This window comes from Eptatretus burgeri, chromosome 7, assembly GCF_056783735.1.
Source record: "Eptatretus burgeri isolate ZD-2024b chromosome 7, Ebu_testis_v1, whole genome shotgun sequence".
NCBI lineage: Eukaryota > Metazoa > Chordata > Myxini > Myxiniformes > Myxinidae > Eptatretus > Eptatretus burgeri.
Window position 1 is genome coordinate 42,355,688 of NC_140967.1, and position 27,500 is coordinate 42,383,187.

At 43.7% G+C, this 27,500-nt stretch overlaps 1 protein-coding gene across 5 annotated transcripts in view; it reads left to right on the forward strand.

Annotated features, from left to right (window-relative positions):
- LOC147023109 (phosphofurin acidic cluster sorting protein 1-like) overlaps window positions 1-27,500 on the forward strand; it is a 177,783-nt gene that overhangs the window by 115,979 nt on the left and 34,304 nt on the right. For 4 of the 5 annotated variants that reach the window (XM_085888184.1, XM_085888187.1, XM_085888188.1 and 1 more), the window contains 11 exons: window positions 9,150-9,275; window positions 9,772-9,922; window positions 10,339-10,427; window positions 12,795-12,878; window positions 13,033-13,092; window positions 16,580-16,743; window positions 17,367-17,442; window positions 17,633-17,698; window positions 22,542-22,654; window positions 22,875-23,001; window positions 24,125-24,220. In XM_085888184.1, coding sequence (XP_085744310.1) covers window positions 9,150-9,275; window positions 9,772-9,922; window positions 10,339-10,427; window positions 12,795-12,878; window positions 13,033-13,092; window positions 16,580-16,743; window positions 17,367-17,442; window positions 17,633-17,698; window positions 22,542-22,654; window positions 22,875-23,001; window positions 24,125-24,220 — 1,152 coding nt within the window. The remainder of the gene's footprint in view (window positions 1-9,149; window positions 9,276-9,771; window positions 9,923-10,338; window positions 10,428-12,794; window positions 12,879-13,032; window positions 13,093-16,579; window positions 16,744-17,366; window positions 17,443-17,632; window positions 17,699-22,541; window positions 22,655-22,874; window positions 23,002-24,124; window positions 24,221-27,500) is intronic. The other variant, XM_085888185.1, reaches the window with a different exon arrangement.

Below are 27,500 nucleotides of genomic sequence, written 5' to 3' on the forward strand. Positions count from 1 at the left end.
ACACCAATAGTGTTGAAGAAGGGCGAGACAGGGAGTGAAGCAGAGAGACCCTAACGGCTCCGCGCTACCTCTTTTATAAGCCCTGGGTGAAGGGTGGGATGATGACTGGAAAGTGACGTGCTGTGGCCCGAATCCTGCTCCTCTATTGGGCCACCTCAGCACGAGCCATGCCCTGCCAGGTTCCGGGACTGGAAACCAGCTCAGTTGCCTACCAGCTTCAGCACGGCTCTAAGCTCCTGTCTTAACATAAGGCATGCTCCCCGAGCCACACCTTGCCCTGAACTTGCTCCGCGTGCAGTCCGAATGTCAAATAGCAGCGGACTTTCTTCACCGCCCATGGGTTCCTTCACGGGCCAAAATGCACTCCCGGGACCCAAACCAAACTCCTGGATCATGCTTCTCGCGACCCTCCTCATTGCCCCCGGTCTTTCCTTGGCCTGACTGGACAAGGGTTGTATCAATTCCAGATGCTCACCCGGGACGTCCCCGGTGAGATACGGTCAAGCTATTAACGTCTGTTGCGTGGTCAAGCATTGCGTGGTGCTGAGGACAATCCGACGTGCGGTGCTCCTCAAAATAGAGTGGCGAATTGTAGTGATGCAGAGGTACAAGGGGGTGTGGAAATATTTTCCTCGTGTGCGGGAGGCATTTGTGGGCAAAGTGGTGAGGTTTGGTGAGCGAGGTGCGAAGTAAGGTGAGGTGCCGGAGGGGAATTGGCATGCAGATTTGAACGAAATAATGGCGCGCGATTCCCGTGTGTGGTTGGTATAGTGTGCAGTGGAGATGTGGTGGATCCGAGCCACGGGAGGTGGCATCGTGTGCATATTATCAATTGAATCGTGTGTGTGCTTGCATACTTATTATGTACTATAGCTAAAAGGACAGGGTTAGAGTAGGAATCAGAATATCAATGAAGGCATTTATTAGACATAACTTCGAGACCCACGCAACGCACTTCGTCCCATTAACCCACTCGACATAAGGGAAGGTCTAACTGCACGAAGACGAATGAAATATCTGCTTGGGGATCACTGTATGTTGGGTGCCATTGCCATAGAGGCATGCGGTTTTGCAGAACCGCACCAATATATGCACATAAGCCGGACGCATGTTTTTGCTTAATGTATGTATATCGGGTTATTTTTAATATGAAATGGGCAAAGCCAAGAAACGAATGAACCACAGTGGATTGGATGGTTTATTCTTATTCATTTTTGTTTAAGTATCGGCTCGAGGGTCCGTTAAAGGAAACTAATTTTTTTTTCTCCGGATTGTTATCCGAGTTGTCTTTATTGGTTTATTGTGTACAAATGGTATCGATGAATGAAAATTGTTTTAATTCCCTTCAATTTTGCCGAATAGAGACCCCCAAAATGGATATTTGCTTTCTTATGAGAAATGACGCACACTATTCCGATGAAACTTGATTACAACTTTCATCACCCGTGATGTACCAAAGTTTGTTCACGGTATTAAAAAAAAAAAAAAAATCCATAGGTATTTACTTTCTTCTCCGTTGCATATTTTTTGGGATTATCCATGCCTACCCGTGGTTCCCTGGTTATCCACAGCCACAACCAGGTGAGCGCCCAAGGGTATTTCCCCTCTGTTTCTTTCTATGTTTCTGCAGAACTGCCATTGATATGTAGATGTATCTGAGATACTGACACTCCATTTGTGCAAACACCATTCTGCGTCTTAAAATGCATTAATTTGTGATGGTGTGCTTCTTTATTAACACTGGTCATTTGATATCTCGTATATAAAAACAACATTTTCTCATGACTGATGTCATGCGCACTTTGCTATGGACTCTATAGAGCTTCACAGAGCTTCCACGTGTCTCATTGATGAGTTGTCATATAATGAGTGAAAATTACCACCACATTTGCATCTTGAATAAATAGATGGCTTCCTTGACCGATGTATTCCATTAAAAAAAAAAAAAATTTGATACAATCTTTTTTTTCCGGATGGATTTGGAAGAAAAATTGTAGGGATGCTGATTGGAAAATAGCATGTGGTGAAAAGCCTGAGGTGGAACAGCAGCGAGGCAGTGGGTTAGGCAGCTTGTGAGGGCAGAACATCCCGGAAGGAGAGAGCAGACAATATTATCCTCGCTACGTAATTGGCCGATGGCTTGCTGCCCTGCTTGTCGCCATTCAGAGTAGGCCATACTGGAGAGTCCGTGTTCCACCTGAGTACGTCAGAAGGCCGGTGGTTCGTTCTCTTCTCCCGTGGTGTGTGGGAGGGGGGGAGCATGCCGCGGCAGTCCGCAAGCCGGCAATGTGGATCTAGCGGTTGCCTGTGGAGCCTCCCTCTCGTCCAGCTACTTCCTGGCTCAACACAGGGGACATAGGACCAGACAATATTATCCTAGCTGCAGTAAAATGACTATTAACCCATCCACCCACCTGGGTCACATTAGACAACTTCACCCTTCCATGTGACTTTAATTCACATGGTTCAAAAGTCCGATTACGACATGAAACACAAATGGTGTTAAGGCCTTAAACTAACTTCATTCCCCTCCCCCATATTTCTGTCCTATATATTTAACAGTATGTTATGCCGGTAATTATATTCTCATATCATTGACTTGCCTTTTCACCATTACTGCACGTTCAACCAGGATTCAAATATTAATTTGACCTGGTGGTTAGGGCGCTGTCACACCTTGACGATTTAGTCAGCAATGGCAATGTATAAAAATGTATGTAAAACGTTGGCGTACGCTGAAATTTTGATGTTTTTTTTTAAAGTTTTGGACGTATTCATAACGAGTTGGACGTATGCATAACGTATTAGTAACGTACACAGAACGTTTTAATCACATATCGATAACTTAGACCAACGAATGCTTAGCGTGTTGTCGGTGTTCACAACCTATGCCCAACGATAGTCTAACGTATGCATAGCGCGCTGCACGTATCGCCGACGATCACGTGGCGTAGCCTGTTAAAAAGCTGCCACACTCCGATTTAAATCATAACCGCCTGAGAATTGCAAGTGTCAACATCGCAGTCACACCTTGACGATTTAGCCAGTGTATGCCGACCTCTGAAAAATTTGTCTAAAACGCTGGCACACGTCGATTACTTTATGGGTAAGTTGTGTATACGTTAAGAGCACGCTGAAAAACACTGCCATTCGTCGTAATACGCCTCGTACGTCGTGAAATTTCAAGCATGCTGAAAATTTTACGACGTACTCGCCATATGGCTCACACGTTCCGCTACGCTGGGGATAAGTTGTAGGCACGATATGCGATTGTTGACATACAGACACAAGTTCCTTGTAAGTTACTCATAAGTAGAAACCCGTCGAGGTAATGCTTAGCATAACCGAAACTTATTTTCTCCGTCAAGGCACATTTTCTTTTTTCTCCTTGGCTCTGTGAAGGCACGTGACGAAATATCTGAAGTTGTTGTTGTTTTTCATTATTTTTTTTTTAGTCTATCACGAATTTTAAAATATATTCGGACATTTGCTTTTAAGTTTCGACGTCGACGTGACAATATCCTCAAACAGAAAATATTCACAGAGGAGGAACTAAGAATAAGACGAGCAAACTGAAGAGGCAATCGGACGTGACGTCACAACAAGTGACGAAATATCGGAAGTTGGTGTTGGTTTTTTTAATTTTTTTTAAACGCTGCCAATACGCCATTATACAGTAGCTGTAAATTTGAAACACGTTCAGTAAGGTATGTAGTCGTCCGGAAGACGTCAATCAAATACGTCTGCATATGTCACTATGCGTTGGAGGTACGTTACTCATAGATTCAAAGCACGTTACTCAGGTTAGAAATAAGTTTTGGGTACGCTAAGCATTACCTCGACGTGTTTCTACTTATGAGTAACTTACAAGTAACGTGCCTTGACGTGTGTCAACGATCGCTTAACATGCCTCGACGTGTGTCAACGATCATGTAACGTGCCTACAACACATTACTCATAGGTTATAAATAAGTTTCGGGTACGCTAAGCATTACCTCGACGTGTTTCTACTTATGAGTAACTTACAAGTAACGTGCCTCGACGTGTGTCAACGATAATGTAACGTGCCTACAACACGTTACTCATAGGTTATAAATAAGTTTCGGTACGCTAAGCATTACCTCGACGTGTTTCTACTTATGAGTAACTTACAAGTAACGTGCCTCGACGTGTGTCAACGATAATGTAACGTGCCTACAACACGTTACTCATAGGTTATAAATAAGTTTCGGGTTCGCTAATCATTACCTCGACGTGTTTCGACTTATGAGTAACTTACAAGTAACGTGTGTGAACGATCGTATAATGTGCCTACAACTTATTCCCAGCGTAGCAGAACGTGTGAGTCATACGCTGGCATATGTCGTAAAATTTCAAGCATGCGAAAATTTGCGGACAACCGCAAAGTACAACGATTAAAGCCAGCGTACTACGACGTATGGCAGTGTTTTTCAGCGTGCTCTTAACGTATACAAAACTTACCCATAACGTATTCGACGTGTGCCAGCGTTTTAGACAAATTTTTCATAAATCGGCATACGCTGGCTAAATCGTCAAGGTGTGACAGCCCCTTTAGATCATTACTGAGGTGCAGCTGTGCTTCTGATGCAGTGCCAATGGACATTAGAGCAGGAATTTGGAATTTGGTTAGGGTACGGGCACACAGCGAGCAACTTCACAAAGCACCATCGGCAGTGAAATCGAGCAGATTGGCCACCCGGCTTAACATCCTTCTGAAGCACAGCATACTTGCAATTATGCAGTGTGACAGTTGATAGTTGGGTTTGGAATCAAAACCCAGACATGACAGCTCAAAGGTGACAATGCTACCTCAAATCTATCTCATCAGCCCATCATCTTGGCTGCACAGCAGCAAGTTGACAATTTGCAGCCATTGTAAGAAATATGAAGAAACTAGTGGTGCACCCGAGGGTACCTAACACATAGACATGGATGACATTTGGACATCTTGAGTTAGATGCTGCACGTAGAATCTTCCAAAATTGGTACTGGCAATTCATCAGATCCAGAAATGATGTATTGTACACAATTTATTTACTTCACTGTTTGTGAATACATGCCCATGCACATGTGAAATGCAGCTTGTTTATGTTTATAAATCCCAGATATCTGAAATAGCTGTGTTAGGAGCAAAGCCGAATTACAACTTCGGATATTGTCTCGGAAGTCGTGATATTTTCCATCATTACCTCGATGAAGTTGTTGCAGTTGAGCAGGTACAGCAAATGGTGGAGGTAATTGGACTTTCCCCTTGGAGAAACGAAGTGTTAATCCATCCCCTTTTCCTGTTGATTAATTTGTGAAATGTTTCGCAGAACAATACACGCGTGGTGAGGTCACATGACCGACACTATGCTCTTGGACAATGTTATCATATACTTCGTCTGATTCGTTACAGCTGCTGGGGTATGTTTGCTGAGCATGCATTACCCTCCAAAGTCTTCATTGCTCAGCATTTTGTGAAAGTCTGTGTTGAAGTTGATCGGCCGTCTCATTCTCCTGCCTCATTCTTTTTGTTTCTACTTCCCGTGCAAGTCTGTGATGACGTTCATCAGCTGTTTCATTCTGTTCCCTCATTCTTTTATTCATTTTGGAAATGGCAGTTCCAAATGCAACGCGTCGCATCCCCCGGTTTAACGTCCCTCCGATTGATGCCTCGCCCTGCATGCCAAACGCCAGGGTGATAGTTTGTAGCTGAGTTGAGATTCCAACCCTGGCAAGATAGCTCAAAGACGAGTGTGCAATCCTTTAAGAGTCTAAGCTATCCTGGCAAGCCGTAAAATAACAAATGCCATGCAATTGATTATTTGAACTAATACTTTACTTTTGCCCTGCTTAAGACGTGTGACGTCGTCATGTCGATGCCATCCTGCTTCACGCAGGAGCTTCATACTTGTGCGACTGGGATCAAAGAATACCAAAGATTTCCAACTTTTTATTGTGATTACGTCTAAAGAAAGAAACATTTTCATGTGACGACTGTCGAAAGAATACAGCTCAACTGGAAAGTGTAGATGGGCGTTGCACCCTTCTGTCCAGCAATAACCAAAATTACTCTCTTGGTTCATGTACACCATGCAAAAGGACATTTTTTAATTTTTATTAAAGATTTAAAATAAACTTGTTAAAGTGAATGTGTACAAAACTTCTAAAATAAGAAGTAAATAATATCTCTCAGGAATTTTCCTTCTACTGTGTATTTATTTCACTTACTGTGTGAATCACATGTGCATGCACATGTTAAATACAGTTTGTTTATGCTGTTGCGAATCTGGAAGCCATGAGCACACAACATTCAGGTCCTATAGATTAGTTATATCGGTAGTATGTGTTTTATAGATAGATCCCTTTCCCTTGTCTAATGGGTGATTAAAAGTTAATGCGCTGTGATTTGTTTTTATAGTTAGGATTTTTATTGGAAAACAAATCAGCAACGACAACAGAAACGAACAGTTACAACAGTTCTGCAGAGAACAAGGACAACCCTCTGTTCCGGATTCTCCGCGGGCCGAGTGGGGGAGGGGTTGAGCCGGCGGGGGCATAAAAGGGGAGGCAGAAGCCGGAAAAGAGAAGGAGGAAAGGGGAATCTCCCGACCTGGACATCTCGTCTTGCTGGAGCGCTCGTCTCAGGGAGCCTGTCTGGCTGGTCGTGGTCGACGTCGTCCTTGTCGTCCTCACCATGACTGAGAGCTCGAGCGACGCCAGTCCCTGCAGGAACTGCAAGGGTCGCCCGCTGGTGTCCGGGCTTGGCTCTCCTCTCGCCGGACCGACCAGCTTGAAGACTGCACGAGGCAGACAGGTCCAAGATAGGTCTCAATAAAGACCATTTGGTCCGGTCATTTTGGGGTATTTGTGTGTGCGCGTGTGTGTCTGGGGCCCCGTCTTTAAGTAGTAAACTGTTCAGTGCCTTTGCTGTGTATACTTGCATTTCTTATATTCGGTTTAGTTCTGCCTTTATGTGCTTCCCTCGTTTCCACCCATTATTGTATAAATAAACCCCATTTGTTCAATGTTTCAGCTCATTCGTGTCCATTCTTTCATTGGCTGAGCGTGCTGCGTGTTGGAGAAATAGTAAAAGCCGTTACGGCTGTAAGGGGACATTTGGACCGACGGAACTTTGGTGACCGTCCGCTCGGGTCACACGGTTCAAGTACGCTAAGCGGCTCGTTCTGTACGGGTGCCGTCGAGGGTGTAAAGACTCGGTAGATCGCCACGTGGTCTCTAGGTATTTTGAAAATTGGCGAATAACCCTGTACCACGTGGTGGAAATATTGACCCTTCACGGTCCAAAAAGGGACCCGTACTTTCCGGAGTTTTCCAAAGAAGTACGATCTGAATTCCAGGCAATCGGTCGAGCCGACTCTGCTGCTCCATCTCGCGGTCATGCTCGTGGTCATGCTCGCAGCCGACCCCCGGCCCCGCAACAATACATCCTGTAATTGCACACAATTCAGCCTTGAAAACTTGTACAAAAACGAGAAGTTTTTTTTTTTTTTAAGATTCCGCGATTTTCTTTCCTCTGCATTGTGAAAACGTACCTTCTTTGGGCGGTGTAAAATAGACCGCTGCCGTGATCACTCCAAACGAAACGTGCATTACTTCGTTTTCTTTGCATGAGTTGTAATCAAAACATACCTTTGTTTCTTCAAAGGTAACTATGATAACTCCCCCTCCCCACATCTTGTCCGACCAGGTACATTAAAAATGGCAATTCGAATGCATTTTTGTGTAAAACGCCAATATTTGTCCATTAAAATTTTTTTGTATTATTTATTCCCCCCCCCCACTCCCCTCCTCACCTTTTTCTGCAACTGAAACTTGAACCATCTCAACGACTACAAAACACATGCAATCAGATGGTGAATTATTGTTAAGATATAGCCATGAGGGAGTCTGATGAGAGATTTTATATCACAGACCTTAATTTTACTTAAAATGCATTTTTGTTTAAAAACGTTAATTTTTCTTGAATTTTTTTTAAACCTAAACTTAAACCATCTTAGCGAAAAGAAAAAAATGAAGTCAGATATCGTATAAGAGTTAAGATAAAGCTGTGAGAGTGTAAGGCTGTGTGAGCCTTAAAAAAGAGGCCAGACGGAGCAAACAAAATGGCGGCAATTTGATTTTGAAGCCTCGCCCTCAACTGGGAAGACTTCTCTCCAAACACAGACAGACAGACAGACAGACAGACAGACAGACAGACAGAGACAGACAAATGGAGAATATAAATACAGTGTAGATTCCAATTTCCTCTTTTTAGATCCTCGTGGAGGATCTCGAAGTCTTACTCACGTTGTTGTTCTTCGTCTTCTTCTTGTGGACTTTTTTGTTTCACAGCCTACAGTTTTCATCAAAACTTCCTGAAACTTGGCATATATCTGTAAAAATACCCTGCGCAGACAGTAACCATCTCCGATTTTGAAAATTCCTCCGAGAAAAAAAGTTGTGATGTCAAAATATCTCCGCTAATGGAAATCGCCGAAAGAATTATCTCCGAAACTAGGCAAGCTTTTTGAATTCTGTTTGTGGGAATCGAACAGGGCATTAGCAGAGATGAATTACCGCACATATGATGCATCACTATGACGTCATATCAATTTTTATGACGTCATTCCTATTTTTTGACTTTTTGTTTCACAACCCAGAGTTTTCATCGGATCTTCGTGAAACTTGCCATGTATATGCAGAAAGCTCACGTGCAGGCAGTAACCATCTCCGATTTTGGAAATTCTTCCTTGAAAAAAAGTTCACATCATAATATCGCCGCTAATGAAAATCGCCTATACCATTATCTCCGAAACTAGGCAAGCTGTTTGAATTTTGTTTGCGGGAATCAATTCGGGCATTAGCACAGATAAATTTATCGCAAACCTGATACATCACAATGACGTCATATTCGTTTTTATGACGTCATCATTAAGAGGACGAGGATCTTAGCTCATTTGAGCTTGTTTTTCAAATGCTTTATTTGTAGCTAGATCTGTTATACGTGATCCTGAATAAAGGAGTAGACCACGAAACTGACTGTCAGTATAATCATGCATATTCATATCCAACTTCTGACCTACCTACTTATCTTATGCTTCTTGTACTTACCTCTACCAACAAGTTACCTTGTGTGTGTGCAGTACCCTCACTTTCTGAAGCGGGAACACAATGGCTTACAGGTGCTTCTACAGCGCAAGAAACATTACAAGCACCGTGCCTTCCTTGGGTATCGCACTCTTGCATCCGGCTATATCAATCTAAGTGAGGTGTGTGAATGTATAGATTTGCTTGATCGTACCAATATAACATTGTATCATGATGGTGACTAAACGTCCCATCTGAGCACTTGGTTCCTGATGCAGGGATTCGAGGTTCAAATCCCCACATACTCTATTGATTTGTCTATTGTCTCCTTATGGCCCTCTCATTCATGAAAATGGACACTGAAATCACCTAATGTTCTTGTCCTGCACATTATTTGCTCAAATGCTCCACCACAGGCCTCAAATCATTACATTAAAAATATAATTGTGTTAAGCTCTCCATTGTTATTACTATACTTCGTAATACAGCCAAGAATGAGAGCCTGTTGTGGATCCATCATAGGTGTATGGTGGTTGAAGGATATCATGGAACATATTTAAGATCTGATAATTAAAGAAATGTTTATTTTGTAAAGGAATTTTATTTTTTAAGTGCAGTAAATGATTTATTTCCCTTCAGGTAAAAATTGTCCATTTTTGTGTGATGCGAAAATCCCAGGTGATGCAAAAACCCATGGAGCCAGGACTGGTGCTTGCTCTTCATGGCAATCCTAAAGACCCAGCGCGTGCGGCCGAACTGCGTTTGCGTACTTTGAACAGTCTACCAGTGGATAACGATGATATCTCAGAGCTCAAAACCAAAGTTACAGGTTTCTGTCATGCTGGCACTGAAGTAGCTCAGACCAATGTTGTATCCACTGTTTTATGCCGTTATTTGTAGATCTAAAGTCAGGAAGTTTAATTATTGGGTTTAGAGATCTGGACCGTCTTATCGCTTCCATTTGTAAAGCTCAATCTTCCTTTACAATTAGTTTGAGTTAAGTGAATCCCTCATGTTGTCCCATTTGAACATATATAAGATGGTTTCAAGTACCTTTTTTCCCCTTTGGCAGGGCTAGAAATCTCCCCCTGCAGTTGTCCAATATCCTGTGTTGGCTTAGCAGTTGGAGCTACTGCCCTGGAACATAATTATTGTTAGCCCAACTTCATTCAAGTTGAGAAGATACCTGACTGGTCATGTTTTGTTTTCTGTTTTTTTTTTTTTCTCTTTCAATCGCCTCTTCAGCAGGACGCTCTCTTGATGGAGAAATTTATTCTGAGGATGACGACGACAGCTCCTCCACAGAACCAGATAACAGTGACGAGCATGTCGCAGTGAGTGCAGCACGCCTTCACAACTATTCCACAACGTCGTCATTTTGTTTTTCTTTTTACTTCTTCATTTTCTCTTCATGGCAAAGCTTCACTTAGAACTTGCATCTTTTTAATTGCACGAATCTGTCAAGCTTGTAATACAAGGGTAGTTGTAGGATATTATGGATTTCCTTTTTTTTATTTTTTATTGAAGAACATGAAAAAAGTAGTTTAATGCTGAATTTTTGTGCAATTATATTGTTTACCGTGAGCAAGTTCGACAGGAGGTGACTTCAATGCTGATGTAATAAAAATTTTTTAAAATTAAAACCAGGATGTTAGCCAACTTATTCACCGGTAACTGTGAAACAGAGGTGTATCATTATGTTCCTTTTCAGGGGGAATATTCAATTGGCTGAAGTTCACAGGTGATGTATTAGTATTAGTGATGTATTACACCTCACTGCACTGGAAAATGAAGGAGACAGGAATACTGTACTGTAAATGTTGTAGACTTGTAATACCCTCCCCCACCTAGAGGTGGCGCTACACGATATACATTTACTTGGAGAATTTGCGTTCCACCCCCCCCCCCCAAAAGACCATGGAGAAGGATAAAAACACCCCTATACATTAATTGGGGTCATGCTGATCCTCTGTAGCAAGTCTGGATGTAATCGGCACAGAGCTGTTGGAGGAGAATCTGTCAGATATCTGTTAAACACAAGAATAGTGCACTAATCATGAGTATGTTTCGCAAGGTGGAGATTTCCACAGCCTCATCCAGGGACCACCGACAAAAAGACGAAGTGTATTTGGTCATGCGGGTTTGTAAGGGTTATCATGAGCACCCTAATGAGATGGTAATTTCAAACAGTTTATAATCAGAGGGGGTAAAAAACAAAATGATTGATGTAAATGGACAGCTCACTTTACAGCTGATATCACCATGACGTCAAGGGTGGATGCTGCTGAAGGGTACCCCAAGTATGGTTTTTGTCTGGTGGCAGATCTGGGGGAGGGGGTTCAGGGTGGTGGGAAGACCCCAATTCTCTCTCTATCTAAATGGGTATTGTATAGCACCACCTGTTGGTATTACCAATTATTCTCAAAAAGATTTCAACATCACTGCATGGCAATATGATCAAGTTCTTTTAACTTTCTGAGTGAGAAGAATTCGAAATTTTCAAAATGTTTCATTTCACACATTTCAAGCGGAGGTTCAAACCGAAGCATCGAACACTGAGCTTCGCAGTGAAGAGGAGGTGATTTTTTTCCCTAACACTGATATAAGCAGCAAGGATGGTTGATAAAGGCTGACTTCCAAGCAGATGGAAGATGTCCTCAGGCAAATGATAGAGTGAATAGAGCAGAATAATTGTGAAGTACAACATGTTGTTGGTTCACGAGTCAGTAAGTGATCACTATGTTCGTTATGGGTGTGTGTGTGTGTCTGTCTGTCTGTCTGTCTGTCCCGATCATAGCTCCATGGGTTTTGATCCGATCCTGATAAAATTTGGGTGGGAGGTTTATATCATGATCTAGTTGTGTTTTCCGGAGAATGGGCATTCTGCGCCCATTATGGGCGGAGCTACGCCCAAAAAACATGTGTTTCTAGGGGGTAGCCGGTTTCAAGTTACATCTTCTCCGAGGGGGTTTGTCGAATCTGGCAGGGGTTTCGGTATTGTGTTAGCCCAATGGCACCTGCATAGCCCCACGGAGCTCGATTTTTCATTTTCGTCCCAAGGTCAAGGTCACAAGGTCACGAACTTCGAAAATGTCAAAAAAAATCAATAAATTGGGCATCGAGCTCCTCGGGTTTTCAACTGTTTTGAATGAAAGTTGGTATGCAAGTAGTGCTCTTCGAGTACTACAACTTTCATCATTTACGTTTTTCCCGATTCCCGCCAGTTTGCCCGTGGCGTCCCCTCGAAGGTCAAAAAATAAAAAAGGTGAACCGTGTACATTGCTCGTGAACCATCGCCGTCTCCAGACTTGTTTCTTGATTAAATCCATCAGCAAAGCAACGATAAAAATGCCGTGTGTTTTTTTCAGCTCTCTCTGTCAAGCCAAACTCGAGCAGGTGCAACATATGCACTTATCTCCCCATACTACTGTATGTACAATAAAAAAGTACACAAAAAGTGTGTTAACCTGGATCTCAATTTGGCATGTAAGAGATGGATGGAATAGAAATTCATGCACAACTGGTACGGTACTTGTCACGCTGCAGGAAGGAATGTTTTTTTAATTTTTATTTTATTTTAAATGTTTAGAGATATTATGTCTTGGATAACTCTCCTGTCATGTCTCAAAATATATGGAGCAATGGTCTTCCAGTACCCAAATGCATTTCTCACTCTCTCTTCCCAACCTGGCACCTCCTAGGACATGTTTGACATGTACAGAGAACATGTCAAGGAAAAGACTTCCATGCGATGGCGTCTTGCACATGCAGCCCGGCTTGGCAGGGTGGGCCCTTATGTCACGTCATTAGTTTGTTCTGTGTAATGGCCGTGCTATTGTACAAACTTGCCGCCAACAACAACAACAACAACAACAACAACAAGGACTTCTTTCATTTGTTCCTGCATGCTGTACTGACATGAAATCCTTATTCCGACAGCAACAAAACTTGAAACAAAAAGTGGTTTCCTTGCTGCGTCGTTTCAAAGTTGCCGATGAGGTGAGAGAATGAGAACCAAAAGGGACAGAGCAATGGATGTCGAAATTGTTGATCTTGGAGGTTGCGTTTTAGAGGTCATGGATGCAAGAAAGGCATCGTAATAGTGTTTTCCTTTTTTTTTCTTTTTCTGAAGATATTTTCCTTATTTTTCTTATTAACAACAATACGATTCATTAAATCAATAAATATCTGTGAAAAACATATTTTTGCACAAAATTGAATGCAGAAAGACTTCCGTATTCGCGAGGGTAAGGTTCCTGGAAAACCTCACCAAAGCAGAATTCATGAATTGGGATACCTTAGTTTAAATTGGGTGGGGGGGGGGGAGGAGGGGGGGGAGAGAGTAGGTTAGTTTCCTGGGTCAGACTGAACATAGGGTGGAAATAGTAAATTTTTAAGAACGTACCATTCAGAGCAGTGTGTTTCTTCATATTTAATTTACGTTTGATGATGGTGAATGTGATGACATGACATTGGTTGTGGTGTTGGAGGGGAAGTTCAAAGAATGATTCTTGGAAGGATCATCCAAGAGCCGCCTAACACATTCACTTTTTCACTCAAACTCCTCACTTTTTATTTTCTGTCTCTTTCCAGCAGACTCACCTTCCCCACTTATCTTGCACTTGTTGACCATGACTAAGGGCAATTGATAAGTGAGATAATAGCACAAGTTCATGACAGCAAGTGGAGAGGTGCAGGGAGGTGTTTACATTTCAGGAACTGCTGTGAGAAATGACAGGACAGGGTCGGTGCCCATGGTGGCATGCCCACGCTGCACAGATAAACTAAATACACGACAATACTGTACAGCATGAACATCTGCTCAACTCGGTGGGTGGGAGGCAATGCAGGACGAGGGTGATAGAGGCTCGCAAGCCTGTGAATACTGGAAGTCGATGGGTCGCAAGTTAGGAATTGGTATACATTCACCAACGCGTGAAAACTTGGAACTCTCGAAATGAGAACTCGTGAATACGGAGGGTTTACGATATTTATTTGAGAATAGTTTTCTTTTTTGCCAGTTATGAGCAATCCACAACTGTTTGCTTTTACTTGATACAATGAGCCATGATTGTTTTTATTTGGCTGAGGCTGAACTTGCTATACTCAATCTTTGAAGATACTATACTGTCTCATTGACGGTCTCATTCAGCACGGTCAGCCCATAAATTAATTTAATTATAAAAGGAGCCATGCATGCGTCTGTGCAGCGTGGGTCCTCCTGCATTTGGTTTACTTTTGGTTGGTTACCTGCAGTTGGGTCAGACGAAACTTGGTGGGTGGGTTGGTTCGGTGACAAGAACAAGCGGATTAAATTTTAGTTCAGGTCCAAATGCAGATTCAGCCTATCAGTGGGATACAAAACATAAACGAATCAGCCTGGTGGAGGTATGCTCTCTACCAAGTGCCCTTCTAGTGTAGCTTCCTCGACCCTTCAAAAAAGTCAAGGAATTTCCAGTTATTCCTTGGGATGCAAAAGCCATATTTTTTTGTTGTTTTGAGTATAATTAAGAAATTTGTTTCGTCATATGATTATGGATCTTCCAAACATTGAGCATTGAAGTATCATCAAATGTATATACAAAGAAGATGCCAACTTCAAATAAATCCACAAAGTGACTGGAGGCCGAGTATGGTAAAGATAAATCTTCGTATTCTGCATTTGCCAAATGGACAGCTGACATTGCATGTGGGGACAGGTATTTAAAATATGATGCCAGGTCAGTTTGACTGGCAAATACAGCTCGTTCACCAAGTTGTCCGGCTCAAGCATTACTCATGGAGGATTGTCACATGAAGAATTGCTCAAGGCAGAGTGTTCACCATCATCCATGAACTCGTGGGCATGTCCAAGGTCTCACCCAGCAAGTTGGTCAGCCTCATCCAAAACCTCAGCACTCATGATCAACAGCAATGCTCGAATCCTGTCGCAAGCTTCTCAAACTGTTCAATGCAGATACAACTGATATTATTACTCGTGTGGGAATTCACCGGTGATCAGATGAAATATGACATCGCGAAAACAAGTTTTAACCCACGTATTGATGAAAGCATAAGGGATAACTACACCCAATTTTTTGTTTTGTTTTGTTCTAAGCCCTCAGCCGGAAAGAGCATGTCTTTGATTTTTCTGGGACGACAAGGGAATCCTACTGGTTGATCATATGCAATCATAGGGGATTATTGTGTCAGCCTCAAGCAAATGATGTGGCAGGCTGTCAAGGACAATGTCTGAAGGATGTTCATCAAAAGTGTGCTCCTCAGTTAAAACCTGCCTGCCTGCTCACAAGGCCCATATTGCTGAGGTCATCATTCTTGATTGTGGTTTTGAGCAGCTTGGACATGGACCGCAGTTACTATTTTCCATTTTGACATTTGAAGCCCCACCTGTCTGTGCTCCAACTGATTTGCTGACGAAGAGGAACTGACGATCAACCGAGACATGGCTTAAGGAGCGATCTGAAAACTTCGCTTTTTTTCTGGCAGAGACATTTTGAACATTGCAATCAAGATGAATTGAGAAATAAAGTTGGCAGCTTGTCCGTATCTCGTATAATTTTGGAGACACCTCTCCGATACATGACGTCGAATTGAAGTTGTTGTGTGATGCAGAATTTCGTTTTAAAATGTACTTTAATTTATCAGCGTGAGTTGGCGTTCGTATTCCATTCCTGCCGCATGAGCATCAAGTGGGTGTGAAATCTCACATCAATATGTTGAACATTTTTGCAAGGCTTTAACGTTGATATTGGACCTGACCTTTATCATTCATGTAAAATAACTAAATGCCCATATACATACTTATCCACTTATTTTAGAACTTAAATTAATTGAAACAACTGATGATACCAAGACCAGCCAGTTCAGTGATACCATCTGAGCAGTTGCTTCATGATGCTGTGACTCCATTTTCAAATCCCAAATACAGTATAGTGGTCATTCGATTTGTCTGTTGTCTCTTTATGATTAACTTGAAAATGTTTTCGTCTTTCATGTAGTGTACTTACTTGTCCATGAGATTTTAAGCATGCATTATGGAAAAAGAACAAAACTGGCATTGATATACTGTTTCTAATGCTGTGTACATACTATATGTATATATATATACATCTGGTACGATAGTCCGTAAAGGTATGCCCCGCTAAAAACTGTTAAACTGGTGATTCACAGGCATGATGACTCATCAATGTGTGAGCCGTCCTCTGGATGGATGTTGTTGTTGGATGCAGGAAGGTCCTGCCTTCTTGTGTTGGAGTGGTAACCCATCAAGGATGGTAACCGTAATGGAGAAACTGCTGTGGCGGAACTGACGCTCTGTTTAGAGCATGGTACATGGTGAAGTGTATGTACCTGTGTAATATGACAACTGCAGGCGATTGGAAGCTTCCAACCTAACATGCAGAAAGATGTACAGCAATGGCAAAAAAAAACTATCGGTCAACTAGACCATGAAAGAGTAAGCCAATGTTGCAATTCCCAAATACAGAGCTTGGAGCTGGAGGACGACACCGGTGATTTGGAGCTGGAGGGAGATGGAGCGGAGAGCCGTGACGATGAGGAAATGTTTGGAGTTCATGTTTGCGCCGGCAGTGAGAGCGGTGGGGAGATGGATGATGCAAGTCTCGGAAGCTGTCAAAAGCCAACCCTTCGGTACAACACCACCAATAATGATGAACTGTTGTTTTAGGCACTGGTAATGCATTATTTTTTTTTTTTTAAAGATGCAAAATACTGTCAAACTCTCCTAAATGTAGACCACATTGCTGTAATTATTTATTTATTTATCACATTTCTGGCCTGTTGCATTTAATACATTTTGTCTGGGACTGCTTGTTGAGCTTCCGATACCGAACGCTTCTTGAACAATGAAAGTTGTGAATTTGACGTGGAGTTAAACAACTCGGCTTGGATCGTGGAGTCAGTAAGCCAATTGCTTGAAGTATGTTGTAGAAACACTCTAATTGTTTTTTTGGTGCTAACATTCCGCGTGGTTAATGGAGCTGTTTGATCCGTCCTCGTGCTCCATCCTTAAAATCCATTGGAGTGCGGACTCGACTGAAATACATTTTATCGGCAACAAAGCAAGGTCGGAGCTTGCTCGAATGATTTGAAGAACTTTCCCTCAACAAAAAAAATTGTGCCAGGGATTTATAAACCAATTGTTTTGTATCTCCATTGTGTTACACCCACCAAAGTGTGCTGTGATTTTAGCCAGTGATTTGTTCTTGGGTTTTCATTTGATTGAATGTTTGCTTCCGCGCTCCATACCCCAGGCCATATTTTGATGAACACTCATCTTCTGACTCCCAAACTGAACTTGGAAGTGACAGCAGTGGCCAGCAAAACCCGGCAAGTAACTTTGCACAAAAGGAATTGGTGCATGTTGGCATAATTTATCAATCCTTAAAGAGGAGGCAGAAAATGGTGAATGAGCTCAGAGTGGCAGCAGGTCTGTCAGATAATGTGCTTCTGATTGATTTTGACTGTTTGACATGCACTATAGTTGCTACATGCAGGTTCTGCGTTGGTTTGTGTGCAGGATGGTGTAACAGCCGCAGTCCGTGGTAGATCATCTGTGGACATTTGCGTGGAGGAAAGTGTTGAGGTGAGAATGTGCCTGCTTACGCTTGATGTGTCAGGACGTGATCAATTGATCATCGTGTCCAACTAATCCCTCCACGGGGCATTAACATGATGGTTGTTTCAATCTCTCGCATCTTTGTTCTTCCACTCTTGTTAGTTTGTTTAATCGTCCCTTTTGAGATGCATATGTCACTTGATTTCTCATTGCATGTCAGTTCCGACTTCCCTTCATGTGAGCAAATTTTTCTTTGTGTGAAAGATGCGCTTCCAGATGCAGTTACTGTGCAGGGTTTTTGAAAAGGGGTTAGTCCGGGTGTGATAAAACGGTGAAATGCATGGCGAGCTCTGCAGGTGCATGCATACGTGTAAATTGGAAACATTAGGTGCAATGCTTGCAGATGCAATGAAAGCATATAAAAAGGCACAGAGAAAAATAAAAGGTTTGCAAGTGCAATGGAAGCAATACGTGATTATCACCACCACCGAAGGTGGATGGAGGTTACGTTTTCACCTCTGTCTGTCTGTAGGAAACTTGGTGGACAGTTTGGGTGTGTGACAAGGACAAATTGATTCGATTTTGGTGAAGATCCGAATCTGGATCTGGTTATATGAATTGTTAAATTTTTTTTTTTTTTTAAAGTGATTCTTCACTCTTTGGAGATGGGCCCAAAAATGACATACGGCACACTATGTCAAAACGTGGATGAGTTATGACAAAACGAGACGGATGAGTTGGTAATGTGATAGTGGGGCAGCTTAGCCCAAATATTCAAAAGAATTGTGCATTTTGTGATGCAAGCACAAAATTTGGCACAAATGTACATTAATATGTTGCGAACATTTTCACATATTGGGCCACTTGAAATTCTCTCTTTATGTCCGCCATATTGGATTTCAAAATGGCCGCCACTTGAAATCTACATTTGCTATTATCTCTGGACGTAATGCAGCTATTGACTCGATTCTGGTATCTAAATGTATGTTTTTGGGGGCAAGGAATCCAATGGTACCATTTTCAACTTAATAATATCGATCACATTCTGTTATATAATTTGTATATCATTTGCATCCCATGTCTTGCGCACAAGAAGAGCACAACAAGTGACTGCAGCAGCAATGTACATCCTGCAACACCGTGCCTACAACCACGACTGCCTGGGAGAAACCAGGGATGCAGAGGACCTTTCGGAGTTTGAAGACTGGTGTTGCCAGAGAGGAGAAGACATCCCCCAGTTTCACTACTGGGCAACCGTGCTGGAACTAGAACTGTTGGTTCTAGTGTATGTGCGTTCTCTCAGGCAGGGATCGTTAATGATGTACCTCGATGCTCTGACAGAGCTGGTCCCCTGGTTCCATGCACTGGATCACACCCACTATGCTAGGTGGATACCAGTGCACCTGAAGGACATCGCCGAACTCACCATCAAACACCCAGATGTAGCCAGGAAATTCAGGGAAAGCCACTTCACCGTTCAGAAAACACAGAGGGTGTTCTCTTCAATCCCGATTGACCAGGCACATGAGCAGAATAATGCCTGCATCAAAGGAGACGGTGGAGCAGTTGGGCTCACTGACAACCCTAGTGCCCTACGTCGCTGGATGGTTGCGGGACCAGTAGTTGCCAGGGTGATCGAAGAATTCCAGGATGGGAACACACACTGGAGACGGCAAACAGCAGACACACGTCATCATGATCAGACGCCAAGTGTACAGGCCTCATTTGTGAAAGATGTTCGCTCTCTCGTCGGTGTCATAGAGGAGATGGGCAACCCATTCGAGGAGGAGAGTCAGGATGTAGTCAAACTGGACACAAAGGAGATCGCAGATCCTGCTGCTGTGGAGACCGTGATGAATGCCAAGAGGATTGGCCAAGAGCAGTTCGAGACTTTCACCAGAGAGTGTCTGTTGGACAGAACAAAGGCAGCGGACGCACCCATTCCTCGTAACAAGCTGAAGGTGTTCAGCACTTCCACTCCAAGAAGCCAGAGCATAGGTCAGCAACAGCTCGCCTCCATCAAGAATGACCGTGAACTCTTCGCACGCCTGTACATTGGCTGCCAGACGAGGGATGGAAACCTTGAGGAGTTCTTTTGTCACGAGAATCAGGCATGTCCTCCTGCATTGTCTGATGGTAGAAGCCTCTGCACTGGTACCTGTATTGTCCTGGTCTGTCATGACCTGTATTGTGCTTGATGGAGCAGCCATCGTCCAGATGCTGAAGCCGGCTGCATCAAAGACCTTTGAAGAGTATGCACAACAGATCTTCATCCCATATATATCCACGAAGCTGCAAACAGTGTCACGCCTGGATCTGGTCTGGGATACTTACCTTGCTGATTCACTGAAAGGTAGTACACGTGCAAAGCGGTTACAAGGTGTGCGGAGACGTGTGGTGGCTGCCGCAGCCATACCAGGCAACTGGCAGAACTTCCTACGAGTGGACAGCAACAAGACCGAGCTGTTCAGGTTCCTCTCAGCAGCTCTCATGGAATGGTTTGATCAGGAGGACAAGGAACTCGTCATTACTGATGGAGAGGCAGTGCTCAGCAAGCCACTACTGCCAGATCTGACCTCACTCGCCCCATGTAACCATGAAGAAGCTGACAGTTGGATGTTGCTGCATGCATCTCACGCAGTCCAGCATGGACACCATGCAATACTCATCCGGACTGTAGACACCGATGTTGTGGTGCTGGCAGTGTCCCTGGCACAGGAGTTGCAACCAGAAGACAAACTGTGGCTGGCATTCGGAACAGGCCAGAGTTTCCGATACCGAGCAGCACACGAAATAGCAGCTGGATTGGTACGAGAGAAGGCTCGTGCACTGTCAATGTTCCACGCTCTAACTGGATGCGACACTGTGTCTAGTTTTCATAGACATGGCAAGAAGACTGCGTGGGCAGTCTGGACGGTACTGCCAGAACTCACTGAGGCGCTGCTGCTGCTGTCCTCTGCACCTCGTGACATACCATACGATGCAATGCACATCATCGAGAGGTTCGTGATCCTGTTGTATGATCGAACCAGCAAATGCACAGACATTGACAAGGCCAGGAGGAAACTCTTCGCAAGGAAGAACAATGTGCAGCTCATCCCTCCAACGAAGGCAGCTCTGGAGGAACATGTCAAGAGGGCAGTGTATCAAGGTGGACATGTGTGGGGTCAGATACTGCTGCCAGCACCAGAGCTCCCTCCACCAACCAACTGGGGTTGGTCAAGGACTGGAGAAGGACAGTACACACCTTACTGGACCAGGCTAACTGAGGCAGCTCACAGCTGCATTGAGCTGGTTTCTTGCAAGTGCAAGAAAGGGTGTGTGAGGCGCTGCAAGTGCAAAAAGGCTGCCCTTCAGTGCACAGCCCTCTGTGTGTGTGAAGGGGACTGCACATGACGATGAGTCAACAACATACATGTACTTGTGGCAATGCTGAACTTGTTAACATGACACTTTATGTACACGTATCTTCAGTACCGGTATATACCTAGCCTCAGATACCAGTACACCTAGCCTCAAATACTAGACCATGTAGCATGTCAGTATTATACCTAAGACATTTACAGAACTAAGACATTCTTTTCAAAGTATTGTGTTGAATCCAATATTTGCCGAGATAATTTCCAAATAAAATTATATAACAGACTATGATAGATAATATTAAGTTGAAAATGGTACCATTGGATTCCTTGCCCCCAAAAACATACATTTAGATACCAGAATCAAGTCAATAGCTGCATTACGTCCAGAGATAAGAGCAAATGTAGATTTCAAGTGGCGGCCATTTTGAAATCCAATATGGCGGACATAAAGAGAGAATTTCAAGTGGCCCAATATCTGAAAATGTCCGCAACATATTAATGTACATTTGTGCCAAATTTGGTGCTTGTATCACAAAATGCACAACAGGTTTGCTATGCTGCTACACTATGACAAGTACAAGCCGATTTGATTTTGGTTCAGGTCCGAATCCAGCTCCGCCCTATCAGTGGGATACAAAACGTAAACTGTTCAACCTGGTGGAGGCTCGGTGGTGGAGGTCCAATTCCACTCCACCGAATGCCGTTCTTGTTAATAATGCTGTTTTGTTTTTTTTCTTGCTGAAAAGGAAATTTGGGGATGGAGTAAGTTTTCTTGACCACCCGCTTTCTGTAGATCTGTCTGGTTACCAATCATGCTTTTTTCTGACTTTAATATGAAAAAAATTTTTTTCATACTTTAAAATAAAATGCATGATTGTAAAGTAGGAGACAAGTCTGGAGACGGCGATGGCTCACGAGCAATGTACACGGTTCGCCTTTTTTAAATTTTTTTGACCTTCGAGGGGACGCCACGGGCAAACTGGCGGGAATCGGGAAAAACGTAAATGATGAAAGTTGTAGTACTCGAAGAGCACTACTTGCATACCAACTTTCATTCGAAACAGTTGAAAACCCGAGGAGCTCGATGCCCAATTTATTGATTTTTTTTTGACATTTTCGAAGTTCGTGACCTTGTGACCTTGACCTTGGGACGAAAATGAAAAATCGAGCTCCGTGGGGCTATGCAGGTGCCATTGGGCTAACACAATACCGAAACCCCTGCCAGATTCGACAAACCCCCTCGGAGAAGATGTAACTTGAAACCGGCTACCCCCTAGAAACACATGTTTTTTGGGCGTAGCTCCGCCCATAATGGGCGCAGCATGCCCATTCTCAGGAAAACACAACTAGATCATGATAGAAACCTCCCACCCAAATTTTATCACTGAACAAAAATCATTGATTATATTCACCGTTTTGTTGTTGGAGAATTTGTGTTCAAGAATTTGCCGTTCATATTTTTATTGTGCTCGCTGGTTTTCCTGTGTGTGTCAAACTGTTCGATTTAGGATTCATACGAAAGTAGTGCGATGGGAATTGTGAGAGTTGGGGAGGGAGGAGGTGGAAGAAAAGGGAAGATCTGCCTCTCCAAGGGAGAAACACTCCTCAATGTCAGCCCAAGGTGAGCAGCCCAGGGTCCAGGTGACTAACAGGGATGGTGATGCGATTGCACTTTGGGCTTCTGGTGACTTTGAGATTAAAAACTGAAGCACTTCATTCAGATCATTCTACCTTTTAATCGCAAGAAGGTTGTGTTTCTCTTCATTCGGTGACTCTTTACTTTCACTCCAGATGTCCTGTCTTGTACCCCCCCCCCCCACCCCTTTTCTGTTTTCCTGCAGTCATCTTTCTGTGGGACTAGGTCGGCAAGTACGGAGTTCTTCCCTCCGTGAGCGCCCAAACTTAACTCCTTTGGGTTTGCGGACGAGCAGCCTAGATAATGAGCTGACCTGTGTGGACAGCATGCAGGTATTGGGACACGGCTCATAGAAATGGAAGATTACTGGCAGCATCGGTTGCCAATTTAATCCTGTAGTTTATTGCACAACAAAACAAATATAATTTAGTTTTCGGGTTTTTATTGTTTGGTCTTTAACTCATGTATATTGTAACGGACTTGGACTCCCGAACGGGCGACATGAGACTATTAGAGAATAATCATCTCCCAAGACGCCGAGCGGAGGCAAAACTGCACATGAGCAGATAATTCACCACGATGCTGTTGTTTTACTGATTTAACCATGTGGCTGTTTCAGTGCATGCGGTTGGCTGATTGTGGCGAAGGGGTCGGGGGGGGGAGGGTGGCGGAGGATTTAGTTACGTAGGACAAGATAGAGACTCAAATACGCAGCAATCGTTTGAAAGCAAACGGGTTTGATAAATAATGGAGGTGCGGACACAGGACGTGAAATTCAATCAAAAGGCAGAGATGACCGCTCAATGGCAACACACATGAAACGGCCATTATAGAGAGTGATTTATGTATGAAAGTAGATTGGGGTGTTTTCAGATGTTTAAAAAACAAACAAACAAACAACAAAACACTGACGGGAGGCGAGAGAAAGAGAGACACGAAGATAAAGGGTGATGGGGAATCTAACTATATATATATATAATACACACAATATAGCCTGGTGTTGGCGCAGTGGTTAGGGCAGCGGCTTGGGATCCAAAAGGTCCTGAGTTCAAGCCCCGTTGGGCCACTGAATTAATACACCAGGGGGTTGACTCAGCCTGTCATCCTTCCGAGGTCGGTGAAATGAGTACCAGTATACTGGGCCGGTGTATACCCCGGTTAAAATAGGTGTACCATGTCCCTGTGTCGTAAGAGGCGACCAGGGTTGCGTCAGGAAGGGCATCCGGCGTAAAACATGTGCCAAATCACTATGCGGATCATACGGATGATCCGCTGTGGCGACCCCTAACGGGAGCAGCCGAAAGAAGAAGAAGAAGATATATAATACACACAATTCTGGTCGAAGCTAATTGGGGTTTACAAATGCTTATGCTGATACTCATTAGGATATAACTACTGAATCATTAACCCATAAATCATTTTCGTAACAATACATATATATTCGTTTGTGGACAGAAAGGGTTGCAAGACCAGATTACCAGAGCCCTGGGACCTGAAGATGAGCTTCCTGAGAAGCTAATACTTGTCAGTACCATTGGATGGCAGGGGCAGGTAGGCACTGCTTATTGTCATTAGTACTTGCAATTGTCTGATTGGCATAATTGATTGAAAGTGTTTGCAATTGTCTGTTATAATTGGTCGAATGGTTTAGATTTAACACGGTAATGTACATTATGCAAAGTGACCTGAGATATAAAGTGGAAATGGAAAAATAAATAAAGATCAAAGTGGCAACGTGCCTCCATCCTGGAAGCACTTCAATGGAAAAATTGTTTACAGAACCGTTCACGCATGTGAACACCACACTATGCCAATTACAAACTTGGATTAAAGCTGGCGATCGATCGACGATGAAGGTATGCTTAAAGTTGAAATCCTACTTTCACGACTTGCACTGGCAGGTGACATGAAGATTGTTGTGAAGGGAATAAAACTGAGCCATATGCCAGAGCTGGGAGGAAGGGCCTAAAGAGGTACGTGGGTGAAAGATTGAATGCCACCTGAGACTCGGTCTGTTCAATCCTGCTCATTGCCCAAAAGGTGAAGTGATACGGAGTTCTTCCTTTAAAAAATTAATCCAACCACCTTAAACTAATGCCAAGTATAAACTGAAGACTTTCAAAAAGACTATATATTGCAACAGTCGTCGGTTACTCCAGTTGCCCAGTACAAGTCCTATGCATTGTATGAACACGACTGCAATGGTCAATCACTTTGGGATCTTCCTCGCTGGATCCCGTGTATAAAAGCCATGATACCATTGGAATTGGAAGTCCAAATCCACTGGGCATCACGCCATTGAGGTTCCACCATCGAGGTGCTGCATGTCATATGCAAATGAGGCCAAGAGAGCCTGACGTGTGACATGATCCAGTTATACGGCATTGACTCACCATAGTCAATTGTCCCTTAATGGGTCTTTCTTTTATCAGCGCAGGAAAATACGGAAAACCATAATTAAACTGAGACCAAATGAATTTAATAAAAATTTAAGGCATGGGGGAAGGAATGTACAGGAAGCAATAAGAACAAGTGTGTGTCTACCCTCAGGAGACCCAGGAAACAACATCTTTCTAATCTCAAGTCTGAACTCTCAAACCTGTCTCCCTCCTCCAAATCTTGGTGGCAACTTGTTAAGTCTTTCTGGTGTATGTTCCCTCTCCACCCCCCTCCCTTACCTCAAATGGCTGCACAGCTGACACCACGTGAAAAGGATGAATGCCTAAACTCTGTTTGCTTCTAAATATTGTGTCCCAAACCCATCGCTTTCTGTACCTACCTTACCCAGTCACACCCAGTTGTTCCTGAACTCTGTGTCCTTTTCTCCTGACAAGGTGGAGAGTTCGCTGTGAAACCTTGACTCAGATTCTGCAACCGGTCCAGACGGCATCAGCCCACGTGTCCTAAAAACCTGCTCCCCTGCTCCTCTGGTCTTGCTCACCCTCTCTCTGTTCTATTCACTCTCTCATTTGCTCAAGGTCATCTGCCATCTCCTTGGAAATCAGCAAACATTACTGCCCTGCATAAAGAGGTGCAAAAACATATCCCTGTAACTACAGACCAATCAGCCTTCTTCCAATCATCAGCAAGGTTATGGAATCCATCATCGTTTCAGACATTAAATCCTTCCTCTTCTCCAACGGCCTGATTTCCGATCATCAATTTGAATTCAGATCAGGTCACTCTACCCTGGATATGCTGCCTCTGCTATCCCAACAATGGATAGAGGTCCTAAATGCCAGAAATGAGATCAAAGCCATCTCCCGAAACATATTGATAGCTTTCGATACGGTCTGGCATCTCACACTGCTCACCAAACTCTTAAGGTATCCAAGGCAATCTCCACTCATGGCTTGTGGACTTCCTCTCCTGTTGCAGTCAACGTGTAGCTCTTCATGGCTGTCTCTCATCCCCTCTTCCTGTTGAGGCTGGAGTTCCTCAAGGCAGTGTTCTGGGCCCTGTTCTTTTTCTGGTTTTCATCAATGATCTCTCTGACTCTGAAATATCCTCTCTATCTCTTTGCTGATGACTCCACCCTCTGCCATACCATCTGTCATCCCTCAAATCGGCAAGCAGCAGCATCTTCACTCTGCAGATCTGGATAAAATCACAAGCTGGTCCAACACGTGGAACTTGTCCTTCAATCCTGACAAATCTAACACTCTCACTTTGTCTCTCCGTAAGGACCATCTGGAACCTCCCCCCCCCCCCCTCATCTACTTTCTCAACAATCTCCTTGAAGAAGTCCTTTCATTTAAGCTTTTGGGCCTCATGATCTGCCATGATCTGTCCTGGGAAAGCCACATTTCCAAGCTGGCTTCCAAAGCCAGTCGCTGACTGGGCATCCTCCATCATGCAAAGTCCTTCCTTGGCCCACCTGAGCTCCTGACCACATACAAAGTTTTTGTCCACAGCCTGATGGAGTACTGATCTCCTCTTTGTGGTGGTGCGCCTGCCTCACACCTTTCTCAGCTTCACGATGTGGAAACCAAGGCTTTTAGGATCATTGGTATTTCCCACAATGAAGCTGAGTCTTTGTGTCTCCCACTCTCTCACCGCAGGCAGGTTGGTGGTCTTTCTGTCTTCTGCATCTCCTCTCTGGCCTCACCTCACCCCCCCCCCCCACCACTTCCCACTTCCACTTTGTCCCTCCTCTTTTTCCACAGGGCACTAAAGATCCACTGAAAACCCCCTTCTGATGAAACTACCAAAATCAAGAATGGATGCTTACTTTCACTCTTTCATTCCTCTTTTTTTCCCACCACTGGAACAAACTCCCACACTCTCTTCAATCCCACTCTTCCCTCCAGGTCTTCAAAATAGCTGTTTACCACCATCTCTTATCTTCCCCCATCCAAAACCATGATCTTTTCTACCCCTGTTAATCCACTACAACTCGCCTCCTTAGAATTCCCTGCATTCCTTCCTGAAAGTCCCTGTAGTATCCATCTTGTTTACTCTGTGCACCCCCTGCCCCATCTCTCTTCCTTCCACAGATCTATTGCCTCTGTTTCCCACTGTTTTGTGCTTCCCTCTCTCGCCCCTCTTGTCTCCTGCTCCCCTTGTTATATGTTCTGAGTGTTAGCTCTCATATGAGCTTTGACAATGTCTACAAAAAAAGAACAAATAACCAGTTTGTAATAAATGAACAATTCCCTAACCCACTACCCATCATGCATGCCAAGCGTACCAAACAGACGGACATGATTCCTTAAATATCCTTTGCCTTCGGGCACAATCAAGCTCACCACAGGAGATAGATACAGATAAGAAGCAGACAAGACAGGAAATACCCGAGCTGTGCTGGTATACCCTATACCCCCAAAGCTCC